Source organism: Daphnia pulex, chromosome 10 (assembly GCF_021134715.1).
Source record: "Daphnia pulex isolate KAP4 chromosome 10, ASM2113471v1".
In the NCBI taxonomy this organism is placed as follows: domain Eukaryota; kingdom Metazoa; phylum Arthropoda; class Branchiopoda; order Diplostraca; family Daphniidae; genus Daphnia; species Daphnia pulex.
In genome coordinates this window covers 14,494,349-14,516,203 of record NC_060026.1, presented here as the reverse complement: position 1 = coordinate 14,516,203, position 21,855 = coordinate 14,494,349, and the positions used below count along the sequence as shown (strand labels likewise).

Here is a 21,855-nt window from a genome sequence, read left to right as displayed (position 1 = left end):
CAAATGAGTTGGGCCTCCTGATCGCAGCTTGGAAAGATTTGCCCGTGGAAGGTTCCATATGGTGCCTGATGGTTTGATATTATGTTTTACGGGGTGTTGTGCTTGTTTGTCGCAGAGTAAACAAGAAGGTTTCTCGCCATCATTTCACCGAGGTGTCGAAACCTTAAGGAAGCGAAGTGGCCAACCCTGCCCCATTTCTCTGGTCATAGGAGAGTCTAGAAAGCTGATCACCATCTCTTCAGTCTTATGGCGGCAAATGAAACTACCATCTCCACGAAGCCTGTCTCAGCAGTGGGTGATGACTCCTCTGAAAGCGATGGAGAGACTGAGCCAGCCAAATCCTTCCACCGCAGATTCTCCACCAACAAGAACATCAAATCATCGGTAAATAAGCATATTCTTCTTTGCAAATTAGCAGGCTTTTTCTTTCAGCTGTCTCGACAATCAATGGCAACACAGAATTGTAGCCCACCCAAGCAGCTAATCACAGCCAGACTGATGCGCAGTGAATAGATGGAAATGCGAAGAACAAAGACACAGAATATTGCACTGTCTATTGTTGAAGCTCCCTATTGTACCGACAAGTAGGGGGAAAGATAAAAAATGTGTAAGCAAAGGAAATATTAAAATAGTGAGACATCCCTTAATCCTCATAAAAGATGGCCATTGTCTATATATTCGCATTGTACTTTTTGAATTCTGGGCGTCCAATGTTACAGGTAATATAACATGAAGCGATTCATTAGGCAGCGTGAGATTTCCAACGCCCATCATGTCGACCGCCTTAGCGGCGAAGAAAATAGGGAGTTTCCCTCCCTCGTGATTTAGCAACAGTGCAAAGCATTTCGGCAAATCCCCTCTCTCTCTCCCGCCAAATCCGGCATCCAATTATCGATCTCCTTTTACCCAACGTGCAGAGTAGTACCCTAGTAGTATACAGCTGCGGTGATTCAGCACGAAAGAAAAACACACACTCCCCCCACTAACAGCATATTTTTCTTTTCAAAAGAAAATTGTCCATCTTTAAAAGTCTTCCAGCATCCTTCCTCGTCAAAGTTTTTGAGGTTGGCTTTTAGCCACGGAAGCATTGGGCCCGTGGCTTTTGTTCGCTTCCGCATGGGTGCGTGATGAGCCATAGAAAAGGGGGGAGGCTTGTCGGGGGAGTAACGAAAAAAGCCCTCTCTTCCACACCCCCATCGGTTGGCCTAGTTTTTCGTTCGTTCCCTTTTTTTTTTATTCCCTCCCGGGCCTATGTGTACATATACATACGCGGGATTTCCACTCGGTATCGATCCTTGGACCTAAGCCAACAAAGCCGTCGGGTCGTGTCTGTCCGTCTCGTCAAATGAAAAGTAATTGTTCCCTTTTTTTCCTTGGGATCCCTTCAATGGGTAGCTAGCTGCGTCCTTCCCTGTCCAACTCTTTAGATTGAATGGGCGGCGGCCCAGACTCTCCTAAAACATACACGCACGCACACACATGGGGCTTGTCACTTGATTGCGAGTGTCAGCCCATTGACCTACAACCAGTTCCCACCACCACTAGTCTTCATATCTTTTTCATTGTCACAGGTCTGCACTCGCGAAGGATTCCTCATGAAGCAGACGTCGTCGTTCCAGCGATGGCGCAGACGATACTTCAAACTCAAAGGGCGGACTCTTTACTATGCAAAGGATACCAAGGTATGCGTATACACATAATTTATCAATAATTTATCGAGCTCACAGCCGAAGACAAGACAGGGTCAGAAAAGACTGAGAGAGTGAGAGAGAAAGTGAAAAAAAAAGGAAATCGATCTGCCCTCGATCCGGTTACCCGATCAACAACCACCAACAGCACATTCCTTTCACCGTGTGTCGCGCTTTCACTCCTTTTTGTTTTTCACGTTCTTTTATTTCTCTCTCTCTGTTTGTATCTGTTTTATTAATTCTCTTTATTATTCCTTTTTTTTTTGCGTTGGAGAGTAACATGGTAGGGTGCCAGGAGCCATCGATCTGAATCCTTTTCTCTTTTGCTTTTTTTTTGCCTGGTTGTGTGTCGGCCACTCCTTTTTTGCGTAGTGCACGAAACGCCTGTTGTTGGTGTAACCCGTTGCACATCGACAACTGCCGGCCGAGAGTAGTAGTAGTAGTCTCTTATTGACAGGCGTACAGCCGGGGCTAGGGTCCTTGTTGTTGTCTGAACAAAATCGATAATACAATCTGGCAGGTGGTGGCGCCAACGGGCAAATCTCCATGCAGATCCATCGGAGAACATCAGCTCTTCTCGGGGGAGAAGATTGAAGTACCAGTTGTTTGATTTTTCTTGTCACGGTCTATTGCAGTAGAGCTCCCATTTTTTTTTAAATTTCCCGGGGAATAAAAGTCGTCGTCGTCGATGATGACGGCGATATCGATTGTAACAGTTTTGTCCTACACTCTCTGGTGAAGCAGCAGCACCCGCCGTTTTGATTTTGTTCGAATTGCTTTCTGACAGTTGATTTACCGATTGAGTCTTTGGCTCTTTCTTCGTCGTCGTCGTCGTCGTGGGATCCGATCTCAGAGGATCAACGAATGCCCAAAATAGGATTGCCTATACCGATCCTATTCAAATCCCGTACGTTTCTCCTCCTCCTCCGAGTGGTTGTGTGTGTGTGTGTTCGTGTGCCGTCGATGTTGATGAATATTCCCGGAGTAAATAGAAGAGTCTCAATTTCGAAGAGGTGTAGGCGAGTGACGTCTTTCTTCTTACCTATCCCGAAAGGTATACACACACGACGGAGGTAAAATGTCTCTCTCTCTCCTCATCTCCATGCTCAATATCGTTAGCGTTTGCCACCGCCGCCTAGTCTATTCTGGGGCCCTTAAACTTTCTGTTCTTCTCTCGATGAAATTGGCATTTTCTCGGCGGAGTTCATCGATTGCGATCAAAAGGGAAGAGATCACAAGAAGCAAAGAGAGAGAGAGGTTAGATGATTGGTGGCCCCCAAAGAACAAACAAACGGGAGAGGAGCATTAGTAACAAAGTTGAGCTTTCATCAGAAAATACTGCTTTTTGGCTGCGGCTTATTATTGCTGCTGCTGCTGCTGCTACCCATCACAGCTTTTCGGGTCTCTTCATTTTCTTTTTTCTTTGACCGGGTCGACCCCTGTGTTTTTGATGTTCTAGTCCCGAGCGCTGCGGCGCTGATTGACGACGTTATTAGGTCTTGTAGCAACAGAAGCGGGCACACAAGGGACTTCTTCTTTTCTGGGCCTCGGTGTGCTATTAGCGTTTCGGTGATGAATCTTCCGACCGTCAAAGGTCATCCCTTCTTGTGTATATCTCTTCTGTTGGAGAAAAAAAAATAATAATTTTGTTTTACTTTCTCCCAGTTATTTTCTACCTTTTGAAGAGAAAGCGATCGATCGACTCGGCTCCTATACTTTTCCATTTCCTCCCGACTGGCGTGTGTGCTGCACAGTTTTCTGTGTGTGTTTGCAAAATGCATTTCAGCTGTGTAGGGATGACGTTCAGACCATCGATTCAACTTGGGCCCCCCTTTTCTTTTTTTTCCTTGTTGACATTTGAAGACAAGTGATAGAATTTTTTTTTCTCCCCCTTTTATTGTTTGTATACACTTTACTCGTTTCCTTCTTTTCGCTTTCTTGCCAGTTTGGATATAGATATAGACGCGCTGGGCCATCATAAAGAAAAAGGGGTCGTTGCGTATCGCGCAATTTGTTTGCCCTTTATCTTACGTATATCATATATAGACCGTTTGTAGTAGTAGTAGCAGCAGTAGCACTAGCTCCTGAGGCCTTCCACTTATCCCAAAACACAATTGGCCCAGCCAAAAAGGGGATCCATTGCTCACTAGAGAAATGTCCATCAAAGAGAAAGTAATCGGCAAACTTGTGCGATCCGCCTCATCACAGCGTTGTATTGTCTCTATTAAGTTTAGATGTGTGCGGGAGGGTTCCGTGAATTCATGCCCACTAGTCTTAGTCATCTAAATGTCTGTAGAGCTGAAGATGAGAGTGGCAGCGGCGGGCTGAGCGCTGCTGCTGCTGCAATTGAACACGCGCACATTTCGCCACTCTCCCCATGTCTGGTGCTCTCAACTGTTGATGGCTCTTTGGCGCCCCCGTGCTCATCATCTTGCCATTTGAGAAAAAAAGCTTCTTTTGGTCTCTCTTTTCTCAGCTCCTCTTTTTCTTGGCCTTTTGTGTGTCGTGCCTTCCCAGGAGGGCCGGCTCCGGCTCCTAAGATCGATGTTCCGCTGGCGCTATACGTATACGTCGTAGCCGCAGTTTTGCGAGTCGGTCGGTTGTATTACAGCCCCCAGAGCTCGTCTCGCTCTCTCGCTTTCAATTTCACTCGACTTGGGTCTTAATTGGCTGGTTGGCTGGAGCTCCTTGCAATCAAACGGATATGGGACGCTCGACGGAGTGAGAAGAAGAAGAGCAAACACGCAAAAGAGATATAACAGGTGCTGGGACTATGGTCGTCGGTAGCCCTGGCTATATAGCTAGTGCTAAGGTTCGGCGCCATTAGCGAAATTCAATATTTAACTCTGGGGACGGCTCCTATGGCAACGCCGGCCTTTTTCTTACTCCTAGAAATTCTCATTGAATTGTTATAACATTTTCTGTCTCTCTCTCTCTCCTCTGCATTGTCTGTCTGTTTCGACTCTGCAGTGCGCTCGCCACTTTGTGTGTGTGTGTGTGTGCAAGTCTCCCCCCTTTATCTTCGGCCCTCTTCGGCTCCCGTCTCGGTTATATGTGCGTGTGTATCGATCGACCAATTATCCAGCTCCTTGGGGCTCCTCTCTGCTCCTCTTCTCCCGTTTTTTTATTTTATTTTGAAGACGAACAAGCATCCCAGCTCGGGAGTAGTAGTAGTACTATTTTGAGTGAAAACACACACACACAGAGAGGGGAGAAACAGCCATAGAAAAGACGAACACACTTTGGGAGCTTGGACTTGTTCTCTATCCGCAGCACCGACGCTTCTGCTGTGCTCTCCGCTGTTAAAAGAACATCTAAAACTAATCGACAATAGATTGTACCACGTTTTCTGTACCACGACACACTTGGGTGTCTTTTTCGGCCATTGTTTTGCTTTTTTGAGGGAACAAGGGACGGATTAAATAGTTGTCGAATAATAGTTGCTCCATTTGCTCACGCTCGACATCGTCGATGGAAGGCGCCAGAGTTTTTCAGAGCTCCTGGAAAACTTTTAGATTCCTCCTAGGAAGTCGGTGATATCAAGAAACGATATAGTCGGTCCCGATAACTTTTTCTTTCTTTTCCTTTCAGAGTTTTTGATGGTCAATGTATTTAGCTGTAGCTCCCCTTTACTTTACTATGTGTTGTGTACGTGTCTCGTCGGATTGTCATGCGCCGTAAGATGGATTTCGGTCGGGTTGGGGGGAAGGGAGGGGGATTCACGCCGAAGTATAAACAGGGGTTGGTTGGAGGGAATGTACCCGCAGTCGCTACTAATTCGTCAGTCACGATCGAAACGGCCGTTCGATAACGTCGTCGTCTTCGCCGCCGCCGCTCACTCCGCCTCCCCACCGTCGTGAGGGGAAAACGAATCCCCCTTCACAGGAGGGTTTTCCCGTGATTGACGGATTGGCCGAAATTTCCCAACAGATTTGTTTTTGGTTTTTTTGTTTTAATGGAGGGACACTACTTTCTCGTTCGTGTGTTTTTTGGGTAATTCAAACATTTGAAAAGGGCGGGAAACCTTGAAAAAACTAACAAACAGAAAAATTCATCGCAGCCAAATTTCAGCCATCACGGCTCAATTCATCAGAGTAGACCAGGTTTGACACATTCAGTTTCATTGAATATTCAAATCACTGTTTCTTTTGTTTTTCCATCTCTTTTTTTATTCCACTTCTTTTTTTAAACTTCGCTCGAAAAAAAAAATGAAAAGAATTGCGTGAGAAATGTAATCCGTTATTTGATCACGAACTAATGGAAATTCACGATCGTGTTAGATTGTGAATTACACATGAAAGTAAGCTGCTTATGTCACCCATCAAGGTCTCTCTCTCTTTTTTTCCTTCCTTTAATTCCTTTTTCTACCTGGAAAACACGTTTTGTGTCTATACAACGTACCCGGAATCGATCCTATTTTATTTCTTTCCCGCTCCTGTCTGGGGTTATCAATATTTTGTTTATTCTTCCCCCCTCAAAAAAAAGGAGAAAAACAAAATGAGAAAAAAATTTTTTCTTCTGACTATTTGCGAGCCTTTTTTGTTTGTTAAGATCTAGCTCGGTAAATAAATATTGCCGGGGAGATTGACGTCACACTCGGCGGTGGTTAGATCACAAGAGAGAGAGGCCCGGAGGAGGAGGAGGATGCGGGAGGAGTCTTAAGGGAAGGGGGGAAGTGATTCGCAGGTGCGTTCTGACGACCCGCTTTACTTCGACATCTAATGGAAAGCAACCACTTTGGAGCTTCGGATACTGCACTGTATTTTCTCTCTACCGCCGCTGGTCCCGTGTTATTTTATTATCTCTTTTTTTTTTGTTATCTACAAAAGAACTAAAGAAGAAAATCCCGTTGCTTCCCGTGGGGATATCCGCATTCGCGTCGTTTGCCATTCGAGTTCCAATCACTCTCTCCTTCCCATCTTCCCCTTTTTTTTACTTGATGTAGAGAAAACAAGGCGGATGGAAAGCACAGCGGGGATTTACGTGTAATCGAGGGAAAAGGAGATTGCCAAAGATAAAAGAATAGAAGATGGAAGGAGAAGGAGGAAAAAAGATAAAAAGACAAACAAATAACAAGAACGATATTGACGTCGTCAAGAGCCGCTTCCCCTTCTTACTGATTTGAATTCGGTTTTCATTTCGAGCTGTTTTAGATGTATCTGTTGAATCTCTTTTTTCTCGGGATGGAATCGTCCAGGTGAATTCACTGAATTCATTTCAACCAGACCCGCTGACCTTTTTTTTTCTTGTTTTATATTTTGTTTCCCCGGTGCGCATCTCCAAAATAGAACGACTAGCGGAAATCATGTCGTTAACATCGACGACTGGGCGGAGGAGGCGATCAGCCCAGTCGTGCGGATTATGACATTGCCTAGCTATAAAACGAACCTGCAGGTTGAATCGTACTCTATACTTGGATGGTGTTTCCCTGTCGACCGTCTTTTTCCCATTCATCTCTGATTCTCTCCTCAATTGGTCCTATCTCCAATCGACTTCCTTGTGGCGCCCCGTGAATTTTGAATCAAAATTACTTATAGCGAACGCCATAGGAGCAGATGGGAGTCATTCTCGGAAATGTCTGGCTGTGCAGAAAAAAAACATCACCCCCTGTATAACCCGTCTAATGTAACCATAGCGGCCCATGACCCGTCTAACAAGTCAATAAACAATAGGCCGCAGAACGTCAAAAATGGGCAAATGCCAAGAAAAAAGCTAAGAAGGAGCTCTCTAGGAGGAGGCCTGGTGTTTGGTTGGTGGCAGATAAGAGAGAGAGAGCCATGCTATGGTTATAGGAACCTCACGAAATTGAATGTCAAGCCAAGCCCCAGTCGGTAATAACTTGAGTGTGTTGCCCTAATGTGCTCCTGTGGTGTGTGTGTGTGTGTGTATAAATACATGTCCCTAGCCGGGAAGGAGGCACGCACTACGTACGCCACCCCTTTACGAGATCCTTCTCCAGTTTCTGGTCTCGTATATATACAGATGATGATGATGGGTGGGAGAGCCTGCGTGTTCCAGGCCAGCAGATTCGTGATGGGCCAGGAGCATCTCCCGTATTAATGTCTTGAAAAGGGAGAAAAGAAAGAAGAAAAAAAAGGAAAGTCTGGTGCAAAAGAAAATGGATCCTTTTTCTTTTCCTGCCGAGATCAAAGGCAGCTCCAAGAGCAGCAGCAACCCTCTTGTGGTGGCTCCTTGTCGTACTTGTCTCCCCACTACTCGTCTCTTTTGATGTAGCGTTACTTGAACCCCCCTCCTTCTCCTTGTAGACTTGTTCGTCCAGTAAGAAGCTACACAGAGAGACTGGCTTTGGTAATAGTAGCAATCATTAAATAATAATCATCAAGACCCTAACCCTCTTTCTCGGCTCCTGATGTGTGTCTTGTATATCCCATCTCTACCCGACTACGTCAGCCACCGATTCGTGACTGTTTCTCTATTCAATCGATGGAAAGGTGAAGACGTGAAGGAAAAAAGAAAGAAACTTGGCCGGAATCGTCTGACTGAAAATGTTGGGCGGTTCATTTCACGCTCAGTTGAAGCTTTAAATTTTGTTCCCCCCACCACCGACCAGCCAACTTTGATGGCTGTTATCTCTCTCTCGCTCATCGCCTTTCACGCTATAGGCAACTCTACTGCCAGGGTGGTCTCCGGGATTTCCTATCTTTTGGGGTTTTTTTGCGCACACGGAATCCCGCAATTCCAGTTTTATTCTTTTTTCTTCTTGCCACGAACGAAATAGGAGCCGCTCATTTCTCATGGCTAGGATCCTGAGGGCTGCCTTGTGAAGCGCCGGGATTGCACAGTACGGTACGTTTAGATTGGGCCTAGCAACTGGCGTCTAACTACCCCAGTAATGGGTCATTGCAGCTCGTTAGGATTTTCCTCGCCTTCCACATCCACCCACTCCTCTCCCCCCCCCCCCCCTGGGTTTGAGTTGCACCTCTGGGAAACTTCTGGGCGCAAATGGCCATAGGCGACGTCTCTCTCTCTCTCCCATCTGAATCTTGCATCATTGCCGATTAATATGTAACTAGATAATTACACGGTCGCCGGTCCCGGACCCCCCACGCTTTAGCTGTTTGATGCTGTTGGACTCGACTCAACTCTGTGTCACACATATCCACGACGAAAGCAGCAAAGAGAAACTTTTACAGCAAAATTTGTCCAGGTGGCAAATGCCGTCCCCGTTTCCCATCGTCAATAACTAACGACTTCATTAGCGGTCCGGTTTGATGACGGAGATTTTAACTCGTCAAGCGAAACGAAATCTCAACTTTATCCCGACCCTTTTCAGATATTTTTGAATGGATGAAATCCTCCCATGAAAAATTTACCTCAAGAATTAAATTTTAATCATTGAATTTCTGTTTTACTTTTCTTGGAAATACAGTCTGTGATCTTCGACGAGATCAGCCTTCCTGATTTGAGCGTTGCCGAGTGCAGCATCAAGAACGCCAACCATAGCTTCCAGGTAAGACGATATTATATAGTAAGAGTTACATTTCTAATGATAGTACTACTCCCGTTTTCTTCCATCCATCCATCCGTCTTCCTTTTACCTCCTCTACGATTTTTTTTTTCTTTTACGTATATACATGTGTTGTGTGTGTGTTCCGGCTCTATATACGCAGCTCAGGACCCTGGCTATGGGGCTATTTCCGTCCCGTTGCGCACTCCAGCCCTCCCGACCATTGCAGTAATAGTTATAGAGGACAAACCCAAATCCGTTCGAAAACGGGAGGAATACGCGCTCCACCAAGCCGAAACGCCCTGGCTCCCTTCGGCCTGTCTCTCTGTGTTTGTGTCTTGTATCAATGCGTTTTTTTTTCCCTTTATATAATAGGCAAAGCCAAGCGAAAATGTAGAAAAGGAACAGCAAGGAAGAGCCAAAAAGCCTCTTTTCATTTCTCGGAATCAAGTCGATCCTGCCGAACTTTCTATGTACAAGGACCCCGAACATTTTCTGCCTCTTTTGGCCCTTTTGTGTTTGCCCCAACTTTTTCATAACGTTTTGTGTCTGTGTATATGCGATGGGCTTTGGCATTTTTCGAAGAAAAAACGGAGGGAGCGAATGAGAGTGACTTGTCGAGTTTATCGACTCGTTGGAGCGTTTCGCTTTGGCGACTTCCCACGACATCCGCACACATTTCCTCTCCGCTTTGTTCAAAACCGTTTCCATCTTTTCTCTTGTCTTCCAGTCGAATTGTTGGTCTTTTTTTTCCGCTAGACGAAACTTGTCTAACACGACCTCGTTTAAATGGAAAGGATCTAGTCGTCCTACTATTTTTACTACTACTAGTAAATCCTCCCTACAAGTAGGCGGGGTTTATTCATTATTCACCAATAGGTTAGGGGGGTCAGAATAAAGCGGCTGAAAATAAGAAAATCCCTGTGACGGTTGACACTATTGCGTCAGTCGGGAAAGAATCGATTCGCCCTGTCCCCCCTAGTCGATCCCGCCCCCACATGTTTATCCTATAACCTTCCCTCTTGTGTGTGTGCGTGTGATAAAACTTGTGATCTAATTCTTTTCCCTTTTCTTTGTGCATTATTTCCCTCTACCTCGCCCGCGCGATTGGCTGGTGCCTCGATCCTGGAACCATTCGCCATGAAATTGGTCCGACGACGACGACACTTGAACATCAACAAACAACGAAATGACATGACGTCGTCGATGGCTTTTGGCGTCCATGTGAAAAATAAACAAAACAACCGTTTTGGTGTTTCACGGCACAACAAAATCCTCCACCCGATCCTTACGAAACAAAAAACGAATTAGGTCATCACTCCGTTCCGGTCGCTCGTCTTGTGCGCCGAATCCCGGCGAGAAATGGAAGAATGGATCACGGCGCTCAAGGCAGCCGCCAACAAGGAATATTACGATGTAAGTCTATTTTGTAATAATCTCTTTTTCTTTTCTCTCTCCCCCCACCAATACTATCCGTCCTCGTCGACCACACTGACGACACCACCGACGGCCCTTTTATTTTTTTACATGGGTGTGCTCGTTCGTGTTAGCCGCACACTCACTTGAACGGGCCGAGGTGAAAAATGGGGTGTCCCTGTCGGACGGTTGTGTGGCATTCACGGCGACCGTGGAACGTGCCGCAATGCCCAGCCAAACTAATGGCCGAGGCATGGAAACATTCAACGCCGGAAGGCGGGGGGGCCATTCCAGCAACCTATTTGAACGCTGTCGTTATATCGTGTCGCACCGTGTGTGTCTCTGTGTTTGACCGATGATGTCGGCAAGGTTTTTCTTTTTTAATATTATTTATTTATTTTTTCCTTTCACGTTTCTACTCTACCTCCCCCACGCCACCCGCGATTCTCATTCATTTATGCATTGCGTACACGTACTACTACAGAGCGCTGATCATCACGATTTCCTATCGGGCCGGCACAATTGGTACGCCACTTCACACGCCAGACCCACCTACTGCAACGTTTGCCGCGAAGCGCTTTCGGGTAAGATATACGATCGACCGTCTTTTTTTTATCGATTTTAAAATCCAAAAGTTCAAATCTCCCCCGCGAAAACATTTTTTTTTAAATTTCCCGCTTAAAAATAAATCAAACGTAAAACGTAAAATCAACACATTTTGAATTTAGCGCTAAAAACGTTAGAACCAATCAAACACAAAACCAATTTTGAATTTCGCGCTAAAAATGTTTGAATTGTATTTTTTAAAACAGGCGTGACATCACACGGGTTGAGCTGCGAGGTCTGCAAGTTCAAATCGCACAAGCGATGCGCCGTCAAAGCCATCAATAACTGCAAGTGGACGACACTGGCCAGCGTCGGCAAGGACATAATCGAAGATGACGAAGGAGTAAGAAATCCCCCTCCCTTTGACCTCCCTGTTGTTGTTTTGGTATTCTCAATTTCGTTTGATGTATTATGCAGAACATCGCCATGCCTCACCAATGGATGGAGGGTAATCTGCCCGTCTCTGCCAAATGTTCCGTCTGCGACAAAACGTGCGGGTCGGTTCTTAGGTGAGTCCCGACTTTCCGTTTTGTTTTTCTTCCCCCATCGCTTTTCTGAGTAGGATCCTTAATCATTTGGCTGCTCCTTTTTTTTTCTGTTTGTTTCGCGATGAGTGACGCGCAGACTGCAGGACTGGCGCTGCCTGTGGTGCCGGGCCATGGTTCACACGGCCTGCCGCCCACAGTACCCGGTGCGTTGCCCACTGGGCCCTTGCCGGGTCAGCATCGTCCCGCCCACGGCTCTCCACAGCGTCGGTGCGTATATATACACAACTCTCCAACACACTACGTTACTTTGAATGATGGAAGGCGAAAGTCCAAACAAAAGGGAAAACTCGGTCAAATACACACACGAACCCGGAGCTGGCGCAAAGCGGAGTCCCCCGTGCCCACGGGAATGTAGACAGAAAACACACACACACTGGGCCAGCAGCAGTAGCTTATGGTGACGACGCCCTTGATAGTAGAGAAGAAGAAGAAGAGTTTTTTTGTTGTTGTGGGAGGGCGGAATATATAGTATCTGGGATATCGTGTTTCTTTGTTGAGAGCGAAACAACAACCAAAAAGGGAATGAGAACTCGTTTCGTCGTTAAGTGTGCGGGGAAATAAATTCATCACTGTCACTGGGGCAAGGAGGCAACCCGTTCCCGCTTGTCCTAAATACGTAAGACTTTCAGCCGGTATTGGCTCTCCTGGCCTTGTGGAGGTCGCCATGCACGTCAAAATCGAATTTGGGTTGGTGTAGAAGAAGAAGAAAAAAGAAACAAACTGACATTGTGTGTGTGTTCAATATTTCATGTTTATGGATTTCTGATTCAATTTATTGAATTTCTTTTCTCCTTTTTTTCTTATTTCGTTATCGGATCACTCAGGCACGGACGAAGCTTGGGAGGCTGTGAGGCCGCAGGGCTGTTCTCCGCTCCTGGTCTTTGTCAATTCGAAATCGGGCGATAACCAAGGCGTCAAGTTCCTGCGACGTTTCAAACAGCTCCTCAATCCGGCTCAAGTGTTTGATCTGATGAACGGAGGGCCCGGTCTTGGGTGAGAAGGATTTTTCTTTTGGCACCCTTTAGGTTGTTGTTGTTGTTGTTGTTGATGAAAAGAAGCAAATGACGTCAAGAACTATATGATTTTCTTTTCTCCGCCCCTTTCAACACGAGTTCTCAAATAACGTCGTCTTTTCTTTTTTTCTTTTTTCTTTGTGTGTGGCCTCCCGCTGTTTGTGTTCTGTTACCGACAGATTGAGGTTATTCCGGCACTTTGATCCATTCCGGATCCTGATTTGCAGTGGCGACGGATCTATTGGTTGGGTCCTTTCCGAAATCGACAAGCTCCATATGGATGTGAGTGCACTCGCTTGACTTTTTCCCCCTTGCGGCTCCTCCTTGCGGCTCCTTGCGGCTCCTTGTTTGATTGCATAAAGTGATGACTGGACAAACACTGACAAAACATGAATGATTTTTCTTTTTTTTTTCCTTTTTCAATATTTGATGGCGTGGTGCAGAAGCAATGCCAGATTGGAGTGCTGCCACTGGGCACGGGCAACGATTTGGCACGAGTCATCGGCTGGGGCAGCGTTTGCGATGACGATGCCCATCTACCCCAGTTGCTGGAGCGCTACGAGAAAGCCTCTGTCAAAATGCTCGATAGGTGCGCCTCATCTTTCTTTTTTTAAATTCAAAAGAAATTATCATCCGCCCCGGTGGATTAACAATTCGATGCAATTCCATTTTTTTTTTGTCCAGGTGGAGCATCTTCACCTCGGAGCGGAGCATGCCTTTACCTGCGGCCAAAGTCGTCCTGCCTTACGAGCCCATTACCGCCTTCGAGGATTCCATCGTCAGCCACCTGAGCAAGATCCTGCAATCGGACGAGCACACCATCGTCATCTCATCCGCCAAGTGAGTGACCAACTTTTCGATCGGAACAAAGCGGATGAATTATTTTGACTACGGTTTGTGATTTGTGTTTTGATTTTATTAAAAAAGAATCCTTTGCGAGACAATCAAAGAATTTATTGGCAAAATGGCCGGCCTTCACACGGCGGATGACAATTCGTCGCTGGCGAGCGGAGACGAGTCCATTGCCCAAAAGTGCCGCATTCTCAACGAGAAGCTGGACCAGCTGCTTGGTACGCTGCACGAGGAAGCCTCGCCCGTCCACGCTGTCTCCAGGGCCAGCGTCGACGAGGAAGACCCGCCCAATAACGTCGAATCTTCCGTACGTTCCCCCCCCCCTCGATCCCAAGTCGCCGATCGATCGGGTGCGTTTGAGTCCTTTCTAACAAAACCCGTTTCCTTTTGACTGTTCACAGCAGGAGCCTCCGGAAATCACCAAGAGCTCCAAGGAGGCCAAGGAGTCGCGGAACGAAGGCCGTGCAGCCCGTCAGAAAGGAGCGCGCAAAGTGGTGAGAGTTCGTTAATTAAAGAAAAACAAAAAAAAACCCATTCCGGAGTTGAAATAACATTTGTTGCCGGATGCGATGCAGAGAGCCAAGTTCAACCAACGGGAAGCCTTAATGTCGAGAGCCAACAGTTTGAAGAAGGCCGTCCGGCAGATCATCGAGCACGCCGAGAGGGCCCTGGACGAGCAGAACGGGATCCAGCCATCGCGATCCATGCACTCGGCCAGCGCCAGCCAGACGTCGGGCTTGGTGAGCGGCGGGAGTGAAATCAAGTTGATTGTGACCCACCCGGACGGCGATTCGCCCATGTCGAACGAGATGATGATGAAGCAGAGCTCCGGCGCCCTGGCCAAATCGCGGGCATCCGCCGCCGCCGCTGCCGCCATGCCCATGGCATTACTGCAACTCTACAGCGCCATAGGCGGAGGAGACTCTTCCAGCGAGCCGTCGCCTTGTCCGTCGCCGATCCCCATGGCCCCGTCGCTGACCACCAACTTCCCGCTGCTCCCCACTTCGCCTATTCGCTACCCCAATCCGCCCGTCTTCTACCGGATGGCCACGCCCCCCAATACTCAGCCGCAGCGGCCGCGGAGCAGCTCCTCGTCACCCCGACCGCCTTCGGCCGGCCGCAATTGCTACGTCTCCCACCAGGAGTCGGCCGAGAGCGAAGGCGACGAGGATCGCTCGTCGGCCATGCTCAGTCTCCAGGCCAAATTGAACGCCATCTCGCCGGTGCCCGACGCCTCCGAGACGAGGACGTCGTGCGAATTCGATTACTCGGCCCTGGCCTTGCCCGTCCCGCTGGAATTCGCCGACACTGACAGCTTGCAGGACGTGCCCATCGACGTCTTTGATGAAGAGACGGAATCCCGCGACAATGTTCCCAGTAAGTGAACGACTCCTCCCCAATTCTTTTATTTTATTTCATCCGGTAATTGATCCTTTGTCCGTCAGATATGGAGCTGGATGAGGAGCCGGCCGAAGTCGAGGTGAAGCCCATATTGCGGTCGCTGCAGCAAGTCAACATCAGCGTCGTTGTGGAACCTCCTTCCAGTGAGGACAGCAGCCAGGCCAGGCCAGCCAAGGAGGAAGCGGATGAAAATGCTGCCTCCGCTCCGGCGGAAGACACGCGAACGAGGGCCGATCGAGAGCGAGAAATGGAAGAAGAGGAAGACCTAGACCAAGTGGAAGAGGAAACAGCTTTGGAGACGGCCGCCATCGCCCGACTGGGCGAACGGATCGTCGAAGGAGCCGAGGAGCCCGTCGTCGAGCGGACCAACTCGGCAGCTGCCGCACGAGGTACTGGGACTCATTTCAATTTTTCTTGACAAAAACAAACATTTCCCAGTCATTACGCACACAACGTGACGGAAGACGAAACACACACCAATTAGACGACGAATCGGGAATCCGGATTCCTAATCCAACTCCTTCCGTCTTTAGTCAAAAACTTTGACCCGATAACAACAATTCGAAATTTCCCACCTGATTGTGTAACGGTTCGCATGTTTAGTTGTCGTCGGCTTTATTTGGTTTCCCGAATCCTCGATGGATAGAACAAACCTGACTGTTCCTTGTATATTTTCCATCCGGTACAAAAGTAATCGAAAGAAAATCCTTTCACGCTTTAATTCTACCTGGGAATGTCTGGTGTCTTTGGTGTCTTGTAACTTGTTGGTGTTTTTGTCTCTTATCTTTTTATTTCTAGAATGTTAACACCCTTTTTTAATTTAATTTAAAAAAGAGTCTAAACTTACACGTACCGTAACATTAAACGAAAGAAAGAAAAAAACCAATCCCTTTTGTTTCTCCAAATCTTCCATTTGTCTCTTTTTGTTTTCTCCTCAACTGGGTATTTCTTGCTGTTTGGAATCCTGTTTTCGAAGCCGACAAACGTGCTAGGAGGCATGCACAGACCACCTCTCTTACCACCTTACCACCACCACAATCACCACAATCACCACAATCACCACCACCGAACCTCCTGGTCACCACCTCTCGTTCACCTACACCCACTAGTAGACTCACACCGACACGACCGAGTGGTTCGCTGTTGTGTCACGAGACCGAACCGACGGTTTCACCCTGGCTGACTGCGACACGGGCAACGGGCAGCAGCGGTGACGTGCCCGACAGTTTGGCCAAGTCTCGGCTGCTTGTGCCCGTGTCGCCAGCCACGTCGTCAACACTTCAACCTTCTCCGACAGCGTCGCGGAGGATTTCGAGCGGATCCACTTTGCTGGCCTCCTCGGCCGCCGGCTCCATTGATTCCGCGGCTGGCACGGCGTGCGGAGCGTCGGTTCACGCTTCATTGGCTTCCATCTTGTCCTCTGCAGACAGCCACAACCAGCCGTCGAGTCAGCACCACCACCATCACGGCCAGCGGCCGCCCAGTCCGGACGAGTCGACCGTCGACGGCCAACACCACTCGGGCAGAGAGAGGGAGGCCATCAGCTCCGGCGCTGCCGCCGTTAAGAAACGGAAAATGCCCATCATCAACCCACTCGTTACCCTTCCTATGTGGCCTAGTAAGCTTTAACATTTTCCGGGGGGGGGGGGGGGGGGGTGTTTGCCTGACGCTGGCAAGGGAAACTTACTTTGATCTTATTCCTTTTTCTTATATACCTTCCGGCTTCCTTTCAACTTCCTTCTTCTTCTCCTTCTCTCAAACTGCACACTCTTCCGACTATTTGATTCTCAATTGTTTTGGGGGACTTTAACTTTCTCTTCTTCTACTTCTTCTTTTGAAACGTAAAACATTGAACAGCGCCAACGCATTGCGATTCATTGATAATGCTTCCGGCTTCCGGAATTAATGACCTTTTAGCCGGCCAATTTTCCCTTTTAGCTTTTTTTTCCCCCGTTTAATGAATATTTAATGTCTTCATTTGCCAGACGTGGAAACGGGCGGATTAATCAGTAAAGTGCTCCTGGCCAATGCCGACGCCCTTTGCGCCGCCGTCTCTCCTCTGATGGATGTCGAGGAAGATCCGGCGTAAGTTGTTTATATTTTTCAAATTATTGATGTTTCCCGTCGTCGACTCGACTAATTCAATTATCGATTATCTGACGTCTATATTCGTCGACGATGGTTGGCACTTGCAGGGACATGATGGATGAAAAGTGCGTGATGAATTCCTATTTCGGGATCGGGATCGACGCCAAAATTACGTTGGATTTCCACATGAAGCGCGAAGAGCATCCGGAGAAGTGCCGATCGAGGGCACGCAACTACATGTGGTACGGAGTCCTTGGCAGCAAAGAATGGCTCCAGGTGAGTGTCTGACTGCTGGAATTGGGTTCTCTCTCCGCTCACTCCGTGACGTCTGTCGGTCGTGATGTTGCATGTCGACAATTGTGATTGTGTGACTTTCTCATTTTTTTGATTGATTGAATTACAGAAAACCTACAAGAATTTGGAACAGCGGGTTCTCTTGGAATGTGATGGTACCCGGATACCTTTGCCCAGCCTGCAAGGCATCGTCGTGCTCAACATCCCCAGGTAGATTCCGCTATCTATTTGAATCGATTTTTAAATCAATTCCGTTTTTCATTTCTTTTCTCTTTTCTCTTGTTTTTAGTTTTATGGGTGGAACCAATTTTTGGGGAGGTAACAAGGAGGACGACTGTTTCATCGCTCCCAGCTTCGACGATCGAGTCCTGGAGGTGGTGGCCGTTTTCGGATCGGTTCAGATGGCCGCCTCGCGGATCATCAATCTTCAACACCACAGGATCGCCCAGTGCCACTCTGTCAAGATCACCATTCTGGGCGATGAGGGCGTGCCCGTCCAGGTGGACGGCGAGGCCTGGCTCCAGCCGCCCGGACTCATCCGCATCGTCCACAAGAATCGCATGCAGATGCTCTGCCGCAACAGGGTATTTTGATTGATCGATTAACCAAACCATATTGTTAATCCCCCCATGTGTTTTCCAGGCCCTGGAACGATCACTGGAAGCTTGGCAAGAGAAACAGCAGCGATACCAACTGGTTGCCGGCCACAAGATGTTGCACGGCACTTCACTTAGCGACGACGAGAATCACGTACTTATTACCTTCCTCGAAGCTACCACAGCTCTAGTCAGGTGAGTTTTAAAAAAGATTTAAGTGTTAGACATTAAAACAGTTTTTTCACTAAATTATTTCGTTGATTGTTGGTTGGTAGGTACGTCCGGTTGTTGGCCATCAGTCAACCGGATTTGGACCAGGAGCTGTACAGCCTTGCTACTCAAGCCTCGACGATGCTGGACAAGATGCATCCGGGTGGCAAAATCATCGAAGGAGTAAGATTTCATTCATATTTTATTTTAATTGAAATGGATCGATGATTGTCTATTGTGGTCTTCTGCAGCCGAGTTTGCGCCTTCACCTGACCGACTTGGTCAATGTCGTCCGCCAACTTCACCTGGAAACGGATCACTTCCTCAAAGAGAGAGCAGCCCTTTACGTGAGTTGATCCTTTTCGATCGATTGGGTGCCGGGCAACTAATGGATGTTTTTGATCTGGCAGAACTTGCGGCCCAACCAGGAAAAGAAATTGGCTTCTTCGTTGTCGCACGTGGTCTGCGAGCTGCGCAAATGCACCGACATCAACGGCCTGGTGCACTTTATCACGTCGGAAGAAGTAGGCTCCAATTCCTCTTCACCCACTCCGTCTTCTTCGTCCTCTTCCACTCCACCCAGCCCTGCTCCCACCAACAAGAGCAAAGTGCCCAAACCTATCCGACCCTGCTGGCCCTAAAACGAATCGATCCTTTCTCCCTTCATCACTAACCCTCTCATTTCATCATCATCACCTTCATTAGATTTAACCTGAAATCAAACGCTCATTTCATTTCCATCCATCGCTAACCACAAACATTTAATAATCCTAAAACGAAACTAAAATCTAGAAAGCCTTTTGCATGGCGTGTTAATACTTTGCACTAATGAAACTCACACCGGTTTTGGTCTTTTTTGCCCATCCATTTTTTTTTTTGTCTCATTTTTTTTTATCAAACAGATGTCGGAGAAGAAATCGCGAGCCGTCAAGTCTAGCGGTGGGGGTGGTGGTGGTGGCGGCGTCACCGGAAGTCATAGTGGTGGTGGTGGTAACAGTAGTGGTGGTGGTGGTGGTAGTAGCTTGTTCCGACTCAAATTCCGCCGGCCAGCCGAATCTCGCTCCCGTTCGGCCAGTCAGGGTCATCGGCACTCGGATATGGGATCCTCTGAAAGCGGAGTCAGCGCTAGCGGAGGCAGTTCCGGCGGTGGTGGCGGCCGAAGCGCCGGGCCGGTCAACGCGTCCTCATCGGTCGATCTGAGCCTCAACGTCCACCTGTGGGGCAACGGCGAAGTGGCTGTTTGGCTGGAATCCCTCCAGTTGGACGAGTACCGCGACGACTTTATCCGGCACGACATCCGCGGCTCGGAGCTACTCACCTTGGAGCGACGCGATCTGAAAGAGTTGGGCATCCACAAAGTCGGCCACATCAAGCGCATCCAGCAGGCCATTTTGGAGATCAAAGAGAATGCCCGGTTATCTCATCAATCCTCTTAAACACAACACACAACAAAAAAGTATGTCTCTCCTCCTCCTCCTCATCTCTTATTATTCCCGCGCGACTATTTTTTACCCAAAACAAAAATGGTGGGGAATGATTCCGGTCTCAGCATTCCTTCCATCTTTCTTCTTCCTTCATCTTCTTCTTCTTGTATCCTGAATATCGGCGAAGTAATTGGGACCACACGGCAGAGAAATGTTTCCTCTTCTTCCTTTTTTTAAATGAAATCGGACAGGAAAAAACACAAATTTAATAAGAAACATCCGCGGCACATATCGGGCAAATCCTGGAACACGGAAGTGACATCGTTATATGCAAATCAGCAATCTCTCATCTTTTTTTCTTAAAAACAAACGCAAAAATCTGGCAATGATTGTATCTCTCTTTTCTTTCACGTTTGTAAACCCGACTGTTTTTTTTTTCTTGTACGTGTGACGTGACTTTTGATTTAGTTCAGTAGGAAATTTAATATTCCATGAATTCGTTAACTCCGATTATGTTGGACTAACCCTTTTGATGCGTGAAATGTACTTTTGATACCGGAATGACTTATTGCGTGATCTTCTCACGCTGTTTTTTTTTCTCTTCCGGTTGTCGACGAAAAGTTGCCTCGTTTTATTTTTTGACCACGCAATGGAGGGGGGAAAAGAAATGACAGCTGCTATTCCAAAACCGTTTTTTTGTGTTGCGTATTGATGAAAAAAACAAAACAAAACAAGACAGAAAAACTGCAAACCAATTTCTAAGTTCTTGACCTCCGTCACGCCGAAAGCCTCCCCATGTTGAGGGAGACGCCGAGCGTCGCCGAGTCGAGAGAGACTCTACTGAACTCGTAAATATGCATCATATGAGAAATGATTTTCGTTTTTTTTTCTTCTTCTCCGTCGTGTCTTTTTTTATTGTCTGTATGAAACAATTCAAATTTCATAATGCGCGATATGCTTTTGTTGTTGTTGTTGATTTCCCGTCGACGTCCCGCCTTTCTTCGTCGTGACTTTTTTTTTAAGTGTGTTCGTTATACATTTTCCCTACTGTGTTCATGCTGTGTCCATCTTATACTATATCTACGGTGTCCCCCCACGGTTACATTACTATTACTACTGCTCTGTGTGTGTGTGTGTGAGTGTGCTGTGCCTCCATCAACTAATGACTTTTTATGTTTGGGGTTTTATTTTAAGTTGTGCACGAAGGTGTTGAACCGCTTGGGTTTTTATTTTTCAAAAACCTTCACAAGAAAACGCTATGCAAAGAGTTGCGCCGTGTTTGTCGTGCAACATTTTCGCGTGTCATTTCTTTCAAAGGGGGGGGGGGGAGTTATAGGTTCGGTTTATTGTTGTACTGTCTGGGAAATGGAGAACAATTGGTGTCTATTCTTCTCTGTTGTCCTACTCAGTTCATTGACTTATCTTCCTTGTTCTGAAACTTCCATAATCTCCAGCAATGACGTGCGGACCATTTATCCAATTTGATGTCATTTCTTTGAACCTTTTTTTCAAACCCCAATCAGCCGTTTCGTGGTTTTGATATCACTTATTATCTTTTTTTAAAATGATTGTTTCTTATTTTTAATCCCAATTAATATGAGAAAAAAACTACACGGGGATCAAAAAGAAAGTGACAGAATTCGTTGGGAATTTCGATTAGAGACAATTGTTTTGTTGCTGCTGAGATGTGAGAAATAATTGTGTTGCTGTGTATAGGGAAACGCGATCTTTTGTCGATCAATTTTGTGCTTCATTATTTTACCCCTCAAAAAGTATGTCCCGATGTTTTTGTATTAGATAGGAGTTAACCAGCCGCTGGTGAAGCCCGTGCGCAGGTGGTTTGGTTTCCTTTTTAAAAAAATTGAATTTTCTATGATTTCAATTTTATTAAATTTTTTTTTGAGGAAGGAGGGGGTCCAATTCAGGATGCAAATTGCAGAATAACTAATTTGTTATGTACAGCATTGGTATCGTATGTCTTTAACTTCCCTTCCGGCTTTTTCGTGGAATCATTCAGATTATTCCTATCAACATTTTTGCCTTCCTTGGTTCATTTGTACTCTCCACCTTTATCGACCTATCATATTATTATTATTACTATACATACATGCATACAACGGCCTCCAAAAAAAACAACAATACTATTTATTGTGAATTTCTTTGTACCTCGTGTCTTTTTGATACTTATTACAATTCTCAAGAAATCATTTTGATAGTATTTCTGTTTGATAACGATTGCATCATTTTATAA

At 46.8% G+C, this 21,855-nt stretch overlaps 1 protein-coding gene across 9 annotated transcripts; it reads left to right on the top strand.

Moving 5' to 3' along the window:
- The first annotated feature begins 246 nt into the window (after window positions 1–246).
- Window positions 247–21,811, top strand: LOC124203929 (diacylglycerol kinase delta-like). 9 transcript variants are annotated; one of them, XM_046600826.1, is made up of 26 exons: window positions 247–384; window positions 1,572–1,682; window positions 9,079–9,159; window positions 10,468–10,572; window positions 11,057–11,156; window positions 11,385–11,521; window positions 11,596–11,687; window positions 11,803–11,933; window positions 12,551–12,719; window positions 12,919–13,021; window positions 13,183–13,328; window positions 13,424–13,579; window positions 13,667–13,898; window positions 13,996–14,085; window positions 14,167–14,968; window positions 15,037–15,381; window positions 15,969–16,610; window positions 16,978–17,077; window positions 17,188–17,356; window positions 17,484–17,584; window positions 17,664–17,958; window positions 18,017–18,165; window positions 18,246–18,363; window positions 18,432–18,527; window positions 18,591–18,704; window positions 19,083–21,811. In XM_046600826.1, exons 1-26 carry the CDS (start codon window positions 247–249, stop codon window positions 19,614–19,616), a joined length of 5,256 nt encoding a protein of 1,751 aa, XP_046456782.1. In that variant the 3' UTR covers window positions 19,617–21,811. The 9 variants fall into 9 exon arrangements, with proteins under 9 accessions (XP_046456782.1, XP_046456783.1, XP_046456781.1 ...); XM_046600827.1 differs by having other exon boundaries at window positions 13,993–14,085; window positions 16,290–16,610; XM_046600825.1 differs by having other exon boundaries at window positions 13,993–14,085.
- The last annotated feature ends 44 nt before the right edge of the window (window positions 21,812–21,855 follow it).

What these genes read in the sequence shown, in the direction of transcription:
- LOC124203929 (XM_046600825.1), top strand. Translation starts at nt 247, where the DNA reads ATGGCGGCAAATGAAACTACCATCTCCACGAAGCCTGTCTCAGCAGTG. An exon ending in ATCGTCATCTCATCCGCCAA is followed by an intron (nt 13,580 to 13,666) that starts GTGAGTGACCAA and finishes TTATTAAAAAAG; the next exon opens with AATCCTTTGCGAGACAATCA. An exon ending in GCTACCACAGCTCTAGTCAG is followed by an intron (nt 18,166 to 18,245) that starts GTGAGTTTTAAA and finishes GTTGGTTGGTAG; the next exon opens with GTACGTCCGGTTGTTGGCCA.